The sequence below is a fragment of the Pipistrellus kuhlii genome, unplaced genomic scaffold, assembly GCF_014108245.1.
Source record: "Pipistrellus kuhlii isolate mPipKuh1 unplaced genomic scaffold, mPipKuh1.p scaffold_m20_p_2, whole genome shotgun sequence".
Classification (NCBI taxonomy): domain Eukaryota; kingdom Metazoa; phylum Chordata; class Mammalia; order Chiroptera; family Vespertilionidae; genus Pipistrellus; species Pipistrellus kuhlii.
In genome coordinates this window covers 165,162,740-165,171,656 of record NW_023425515.1, presented here as the reverse complement: position 1 = coordinate 165,171,656, position 8,917 = coordinate 165,162,740, and the positions used below count along the sequence as shown (strand labels likewise).

The window sequence follows — 8,917 nt, the reverse complement described above, 5'->3', positions numbered from 1 at the left end:
TCATTTTGAACCAAATATTACATGTGTTTATAACTATATGTCAATATAACTTTTACCTGTGTTTCTAAGAGAAGAAATAGATAGTCTAGGTGTTATCATTCCCTCCCAACACACATACACTAGCAATGGGGTTGTTGTTGCAGTCTGACTGGTGAGCACTCTAGCTCCAAAATTCCATCCTGAGGGCTACTTTCTGGGGCCACTCTTGGTACCAACATGCCTTAGTGTGAGCTCCTCATACTGTACTGGCAAGTGTGAATCCAAGGACCAGGAGTGAAAGATGGTTGTAAAGCTGGGGAGGAAGGACCCATTACTAAACCGGCCACTTCCAAAGGCATTTGGTTGCTCGCCCCTGGGAAATATTTTGAAAGCTCTAGGAGCTGTCTGAGGAGCATCTGTCCAAGAGGAAAAAGGATAAAGCATGTATTCATTTGTTGACACCATCGGTCAAAGATTTGCCCTCTGAGGCGTCAACCACTCCCCACACCTGCACCTTTGGGTTGTAACTGTCTGGGTCCTGAGTGGTTCCAGCAGTCCTACGACCCCATAGTATCAAGACACAAGCCCTGATGCAGAGGTGAGAAGATGAAGTATGGGCTGGTGGTGAAACTCACTTAGGTTATACCTGCTGACGCCAGAATAAGATTAGTGGTGGTGAAATAAGCAGCCGGTGAAGCCACGGGAATCTGAAATGGGCTGTAAGAGGGTCTAATGCACTTGCACTCCTGAATTTGTACATTGAGATTCATTCTGGTATATATTCTACCAAAGTACCCTGCAACTTCTTAAGCCTCAGCTTTCTCTTCATAAACAGGATCATCACCGCAAGCTTACAGATTGTTCTGAGGATTAGAGATATTGCATGTGTAAAGCCTAATCATGATGCCAGTTCAATAAACACACTATATTTATGTAAGTACACACACACACATACACACACACACACACAGTAAAGCTAGTATAATTATAACCGGTTTGGCTCAGTGGATAGAGCATCAGCCTGCGGACTCACCCAGGTTCGATTCCGGTCAAGGGCATATATCTTGGTTGTGGGCACATCCCCAGTGGCGGGTGTGCAGGAGGCAGCTGATGGATGTTTCTCTCTCATCAATGTTTCTGACTCTCTCTCCCTCTCCCTTCCTCTCTGTAAAAAATCAATAAAATATATTTTTAAAAATTAAAAAAATATAAAGCTAGTGTAGTGGTAGCAGTAGTAGTCATCTTAGTCGTAGTCCAATATAAAATCTTTCCAACTGACCACAAGGGCCCATTGCCCTGAGGCAAAGTTTCAGGATCCATCTTGTGAGATCTGTGAATTTGGCTTATGCTGGTCAGATAGCAGCCAGAACTAGATTTCATGAGCAACTATTTCGTGTGCCCCACCATAGACGGACCAGCAAGGACCCAAAGACCGGAATCATTCCTGATCCTTGCCCTCAAAGCACTCACAGGTGGCAAAGATGGGCAAAGAAAGGTTGTGGTGGTAGAAATACGCCCAGGGGACTAGGGGAGCAAAGACGTCTTGGGAAACCAAGGCAAGCGCCCCCTAGGAGGAGGAATTGGTACCAAAACCTGGGTGTGTGTGTAGGCAGTAACCAAATACCGCAGGTTGGCCAAAATTGGTTTGGCTCAGTGGTAGAGCATCCGTCTGCGTACTGAAAGGTCCTGGGTTCGATTCCGGTCAAGGGCATGTACATTGGTTACGGGCACATTCCCCGGTAGGGAGTGTGCAAGAGGCAGCTGGTTGATGTTTCTAGCTCTCTATCCCTCTCTCCTCCTCTCTGTAAAAAAAAAATCAATAAAATATATTTAAAAAAAAAATACCGCAGGTTGGACAATGTCACTCCCCAGGTCCCCTCAGTGCAATTGCACCATCTATATTGGAGTGGCGGTCAGACACGAGGTGAGTGAGCCAATCCGGACCTACCCCAACCCCAACCCCAACCCCGGCATCAGGCGGACTTCCTGGGGTGTTGGATCGCTCATTCACAAAACTCAGAGTAATGGACGAATCAACTCCCTCGCTGGTTAATTACATTTTTATGGTCAAAAAGAATTGGGGGGAAGGGATTGATGACTTTTATTTTCACAGTCGTCCTTCGTTACGCTATTTTTTCTTTTTATTTCAATATGAAAAAGAGGCATAAACAAAAACAGAAAGCACACTCCGCCGGAGCAAGGCGAGCAGCGCGGCGGCTTTTCGGCGCGCCCCCCTCGCGCGTGTTTCTTTAAGAGCCGGAGCCTCGCACCGGAAGCGGCGACGGAGGGAGCAGGTAGGTCGGGTTGCCGCCGCCCACCTTTGCCTGGAGGTGCTGCTGTCTCTTTAAGGAGGCTGGGCGCTCCCTGAAGTAGGCGGAGAAGTCCCGCCCCCCGGATCTCCGGCTTCCGGCATCTCGGAGGGACCCGGAACCGGTGCAGACAGCATCCTAGGCCCCAGCCTTCCTGGACGGCTGGGCGGCAGGACGGCTGGACGCCGAGGCCCCCGAGGTGAGGCGGCCAGGTGTGCGGGGCCTGCCTGGGACCAAGTGGGCCCGGGACCCCCTACCCGCCCCGGCCACTGAGGCCCAGCTCCTCCTCCTGACATCGCTTCTGCTTCTTGGGCAGCTCTCTCCCAGACCTTCCTTTGCTCAGGGTATTACAGGCTGCAGGGTCGTCTTCCCTCCAGTGCCTGCTACTTGGCTGTGCATAAGCGCTTTACCGCCTTATTTAATGCCCCTGTCCCCAACACCGTGTGTGTAGGAACCATTATGAACCCATTTTACAGATGAGGAAACTGAGGCCCCAGGAGCTCACAGTTACACTGCGAGGAGCAGCAGAATCGGGAATGAAACCCAGGTGTGTCTGACCACAGAGCCTATGACTGTAACCACGAGCTAGGCTTAACTGCTCTTGCTTTTCGCTGTCCTCAGAGGCACCTTTCTCAACTTTATCCTTCCATCTCCAGGCTGCTCTTGGTCCCTAAACACATAGTGAGTAAAATTGGATGAAATTCCTTTGGACTCTCCCCCACTTAGTTTTTATATAATATCGGATGCTTTATCTTTTTTAAAAAAATATATTTTTTACTTATTTTAAAGAGGAAGGGAGAGGGAGAAAGAGATAGAAACATCAATGATGAGAGAGAAGCATTGATTGGCTGCCTCCCGCACGCCCCACACTGGGGATTGAGCCCCCAACCCAGTCATGTGTCCTGGCTGGAATCAAACCCCCGACCTCTCAGTCCGCAGACCGACGCTCTATCCATTGAGCCAAACCAGCCAGGGCTGATGCTTTATCTTTATATAAAAACTATGGAACCCCACTAAAAAGAAAAGCAAATATCATTTTGAATGCTGAAATAAGATTTCTTTGCAGATATTTTATTTTTGTATCCGCTTAAGTTTATTCGTTTTTCCCTTTTAGACCTCTGCAATTTGCTTTCTAATAATTGGGAGAAGACCACTGGCTGAATGGCAGCTGTAGATGACTTGCAGTTTGAAGGTACATCAGTTGTGTGCCCACTTCCATCTTTATGCTCGGTATTTCTGCAGGCACAGCAACAGATTTTCATTGCAAAGCTGGCACATACATTAAAAAAGATCATTTCAAACATATGGGTAAAAGAATGTTGGCCCCATCCAGGTTTTTCTGTTTGTCCACACTAGCTGTTCTTTTTCGTTAAATAACCCTTCAGATGGTAAACTCATAAATTTAGTACAGTGATTACAGAAAATCTGAATAGAATTCCTGCTTTGCTTCTACAAACAGGGTTGAAACAGTTATTTTATTCTCCCTATTTACCAATGAGGAAATTGAGGTATAGGAAAATTAAGTAATTTGCCTGATGGTCATCCTATATAATAAAAGGCTAACATGCAAATCAACCAAATGGCAGAACAACCAGTTGCTATGATGTGCATTGACCACCAGGGGGCAGATGCTTAATGCAGGAACTACCCCCTGATAGTGCATTCCCACGGGGGAATGCAGCTCAGCCAGAAGCCGGACTTAATGCTGGCGAGCACAGCAGTGGTGATGGGAGCCTCTCCTGCCTCTGCATTAGTGCTAAGGACATCCGTCTGATGGCTTAGGCCTGCTCCCCACAGGAAGCAGGCCTAAATCGTCAGTGAGACATCCCCCAAAGGCTCTGACTGGAAGAGGGCACAGGTTGGGTTGAGGGACCCCCCCATTGAGTACACGAATTTCATGCACCGGGTTTCTAATACAGTTAATAAGGGCTAAAGCAGGGTTTGCACCCAAGTAGCTGACCTTCACAACCTATGCTATCTCACTACTATCTGAGGAAGAGATATGATGAGAAATCCATTTCATCAGCAAAAACCATCAGCTCTATTTTTAAAGTACTTCCAGCATCTGATCACTTCTCACCATCTCTGCTCCTCTCCCACCATGCTCAAGGTCATGATCACCTCTTGTCTGGATTACCTTCTGGTCTTCCATTTTCCTTCCTTGCTCCTCTCCAGTAGGTATTTTCCAGCCAGAAAGCCATATCATTCCTATAAACCTTCCAGTAGCTCTCATCTCACTAGGAGTAGAATCCAGAGCCCATTCTGTGCTTAGGAGTCTCTACATGATCTAGCCCTCCACTCAGATTTCATCTCCTACTACTCTTGCCCTTTCTCTGCTGTACCCACACAGACCCCATCACTCTTTCTTCTAAACACCATGTACAGCCGAAACCGGTTTGGCTCAGTGGATAGAGCGTCGGCCTGCAGACTGTAGGGTCCCAGGTTCGATTCCGGTCAAGGGCATGTATGTTGGTTGTGGGCACATCCCCAGTGAGAGGTGTGCAAGAGGCAGGTGATCGATGATTCTCTCTCATCGATGTTTCTAACTCTCTCTTTTCCTCTCTGTAAAAAAATCAATAAAATATATTTTAAACACCATGTACACTTAGACTTTAGGGCTTTTGTGTCATGTTTCTGTTTGGGATATTGTTACTCCATATAGCCACATGGCTTGTTCCCTCACTCTGTTCAGATCGCACTTCATTAGAGAGGCCTTCTTTGGCCATCCTATGTCAGTACAGTGTGAGAACATTCAAACACAAAGTGGCACATACAAAGTACCTGCGAAGGGAGGAAGTTTGCTTGATTTCCCCCCCAAGTAATTGAAAGAAGGCCATGGACCCAGAGCACAGATGGTGGGGGAGGCTGTCACAGGGTGAGGTGTGAGGTTGGAGAGGAGCCCAGTCTCACAGGACTTTATAAACCATGTTAAGGACTCGCTCTGGGGGTCATGGAGGGCTTCCCTGAGGAAGAGAGGTAGTGTTAGAAGATGAACAAGAGGAGTTCAGCACTCTGCAGGTGGAAGACATTGTGTCAGGAACGGAACAGAGGCAGAACAGCATGGGATAGGTCAGAAGTAGAGAACGTTGGTGGCAGAAATGAGAACGTTCCAGTCTTTCCCTCAAGGGCAGAGATGGGCAAGAATAACCAAGAGAGCAGAAGGTGTGAACAGTTATCATACATTCTACGTTTCAACCAAACTATGCCATGTGCTATTCCTCCGCCGTGGGACATGTTTTCCATCTTCTAGGTCTTGCCCTTCCCTCTGCATGAGATGCCATCCCCACCACTCTGACCATCCCTCTCATATGGCAGCTTCTAGAAGCCTTTCCAAATCCCATCAGCTAGATGGGTCATCATCTTCCTTTGAACCTCTTTGGCCTTTATACCTCTCATCGGACACTCTCTGTTCTTCCTTCTGACTGCCCCTTTCCCCTGGTAAACTGTACTTAAATATGAAATATTTAAATTTAAGTATATCTTTATTGGTCTGATTCCTTCAGGCAAGGTCGTGAAGTGTCTTTGAAGTGTCAAGGCTATGTCCAGTCAATAAAAGATAGCTATAACAATACTTATTATCTCATATCATCCCCTAATCTCTCTGTAAGGAAGGTATATCTACATTCTATAGTTGAAGAAACAGAGACTCAGAGGTATGGAGTAATTTACCCAGGTTTATGGGGTCTTCACTTAAACAAAGGACCTCATGCTGCTTCAACAGTCAAACATTGGAGACTGAAGCTTAAATAATTGTAACATACCAGCCATCCAATTAATCTCAGTCACTTTAGTTCTCTCCATAAAACTATTTGCATAGCTCTGTGGTCGGCAAACTGCGGCTCGAGAGCCACTTGCGGCTCTCAAGCTGCGGTTTGCCACTCTGTTGACTAATGAGTTTGCCGACCACCGACCTAGACTCTTGATTCCAATAATTACAGCCTGTTGTTGTTCCTGGTGATTAAGCCCCTATTCCAGTGGTTGGCAAACTCATTAGTCAACAGAGCTGCAGTTTGCTGACTACTGCCTTAGGGTATCTCTCTCCTACTCTCCCTAACCTCGGCTAATAGAATATTATGTAGCCACATAAGTGATCATTGTGTAGACTGATATAAAAATGGAAAAAACATTTTTATATAACCCCCAGTAGACAGAACAGGATACAAAATTGTTTACATAGTATTAGCACATCCTAAATTAGTACTTGGTACACTGTAGGCATTAAGTAAATATTTGTTAAATGAATGAATGATCTTCTGGCATGAATCTTATTATATAGAGAAAAGGAAATATACCAGAAGTTAATAGTGGTTACCTTTATGTGGTGGGACTAAAAGTGATTTTATTCTGCGGTTTGTACTCTAAATTTTGTTCCCATATGACATAGGCCTATTGGAAAAAATAACTTATGTAATTAAATTTTGTATTAGAATCAAAGAAAGGTTTAGATTGGGTACTTGCTGTGGGCCAGGCACTCTGCCAAGGGCTTTACTTAGGTAATATTCCTAACTTTCTCAAAATTCTTTAGAGTAAACATTCTCCCCATTGTATAGATGAAAACATGAGGCTTACAGAAATTAAGTTACTTACTCAGGTTCATGTAAGTAGCTGAGCTACAGCTAAAATCTAGGTCTGATTCCAACTTCTGTTGTCTTCATAAATATTATTCTCTGTCAGCTTGATTTCTAGATGACATCTTTTTTTCAGAGCCTTTTTGCCATTTGTATTAGGGTCTATAGCAAGGTTGAGGTTATAACAGCTTGTCTTTAAATTATAAGTAGTGCATTTCTAGTGTGGCTAAGGCTTTTGATACATTTGTGTTCTACTTGATTTCAGAATTTGGTGATGTAGCCACTTCTCTAGCAGCAAACCCAGATGCCACCACCATAAACATTGAGGGTCCTGGTGAATCTCCCAAGAGGCCAGGACCCCCAAGAGGCTCTGGGAGAGAAGAGGATGACGAATTACTGGGAAACGATGACTCTGACAAAACTGAGGTTTGTACTTGTCTTTGAAATTGTTTTTTATTTATTTTTATTGTTATTTTTAAAAAATAAATCTTCATTGCTCAGATTATTACAATTGTTTCTCCTTTTCCCCCTCATAGCTCCCTTCTACTTGGTTCCCGCCCCACCCTCTGCCCTTACCTCTCCCCCACCCCCACCCCCACCATTGTCCTCATCCATTAGTTAAAAATTTTTAATCCAGTCTCTTTTTGCACCCCCCACACCCCTTTCCCCCTGATAATTATCAATCCACTCCCTTTCTTTGCCCCTGATTCCATTATATTCACCAGTTTATTCTGTTCCTCAGATTTTTAATTCACTTGATCTTCCTCTTCTTAAAGAATACCTTTCAGCATTTCATATAATACTGGTTTGGTGGTGATGGACTCCTTTAACTTTTTCTTATCTGTGAAGCTCTTTATCTGCCTTTCAATTCTGAATGATAACTTTGCTGGATACAGTAATCTTGGTTGTAGGTTCTCTCTATTCATCACTTTGTATATTTCTTGCCATTCCCTTCTGGCCTGCATAGTTTCTGTTGAGAAATCAGCTGATAGTTGTATGGGTGCTCCCTTATAGGTAACCAACTGCTTTTCTCTTGCTGCTTGTAAGATCCTCTTTTTGTCTTTTGCCCTTGGCATTTTAATTATGATGTGTCTTGGTGTGTTCCTCTTTGGATTCCTCTTGTTTGGGGTTCTGTACGCTTCCTGTACTTATAAGTCTATTTCTTTCACCAGGTGGGGGAAGTTTTTTGATATTATTTCTTCAAATATGTTTTCAGTATCTTGCACTCTCTCTTCTTCTGGCACCCCCATATTTCTGATGTTGGTACTCTTGAAGTTGTCCCAGAGGCTCCTTACACTATCTTCAACTTTCTGGATTCTCTTTTCTTCTTGCTTCTCCAGAGGAGTGTCCTTTGGCTCTTTGTATTCCAAATCTTTGACTTGATTCATGTGATCCTCCAGTCTGCTGTTGAATCTCTGTATAATATTTTTTATTTCAGTCAGTTTATGTTTAATTTCTAGTTGGGTCTTAATAAATTTATCGACCTTTTCTAGGAAATTCTTGAAAAACCTTATAACCGTGGTTTTGAACTCTATATCCAGTCTTTTGTTCTCCTCCATCTCTTTCGTTTGAGATCTATTTCCTTGTCTTGGCATTTTCGCTGCTTCCCAGAGTTGGTAGGATGGCTTTGTGTGTTTGGTGTCCTCTATGGCCCAGTGGGTCAGCCTCCCCAGTTACCTGAGGTAGACACTCTTGGTGCTCCCCTTTGTGGACTGCGTGTACAGCCTTGTTATAGCTAAGTCTTTATTGTTGTTGGTATCCATGGGAGGAATTGACCAATTGGATGTGGGTATCAGCTGTGTCTACTCTGGGATACCTTCTGTATTGGAGACAGCCTTATAGAATGAGACTTACAAATTGCAGAAGCCTCTGTGCTCATCTTGGATGGGGCGGAGTCTCAGGGCTGAGCTGACAGTCTTGGCTTCCCGTCAGCCTTGCCCTTGTGCGCTACCCTGAGTTTCACCTGACTTCTGCCTTCCACGGCTCCCCTGAGTTTCTGCCTGACCGTCCCAGATTCCCCGTGCAAGAGCGTGGGTACCCCAGGGGCTCGCCCGGAATTGG

General features: G+C 44.9%; 1 protein-coding gene across 6 annotated transcripts in view; it reads left to right on the top strand.

Moving 5' to 3' along the window:
* Positions 1-2,332: 2,332 nt before the first annotated feature.
* YIPF1 (Yip1 domain family member 1) overlaps positions 2,333-8,917 on the top strand; it is a 33,102-nt gene continuing 26,517 nt past the window's right edge. For 3 of the 6 annotated variants that reach the window (XR_004989657.2, XM_036448155.2, XM_036448156.2), the window contains exons 1-3: positions 2,338-2,487; positions 3,403-3,480; positions 7,122-7,282. Coding sequence is in view for 5 of the 6 variants with exons in the window: in XM_036448155.2 (XP_036304048.1) it covers positions 3,450-3,480; positions 7,122-7,282 (192 nt within the window). In the remaining variant the exon portion in view is untranslated. Of the gene's footprint in view, positions 2,501-2,764; positions 2,836-3,402; positions 3,481-7,121; positions 7,283-8,917 lie in introns of all 6 variants that reach the window. The other 3 variants (XM_045584627.1, XM_036448150.2, XM_036448151.2) reach the window with 3 other exon arrangements.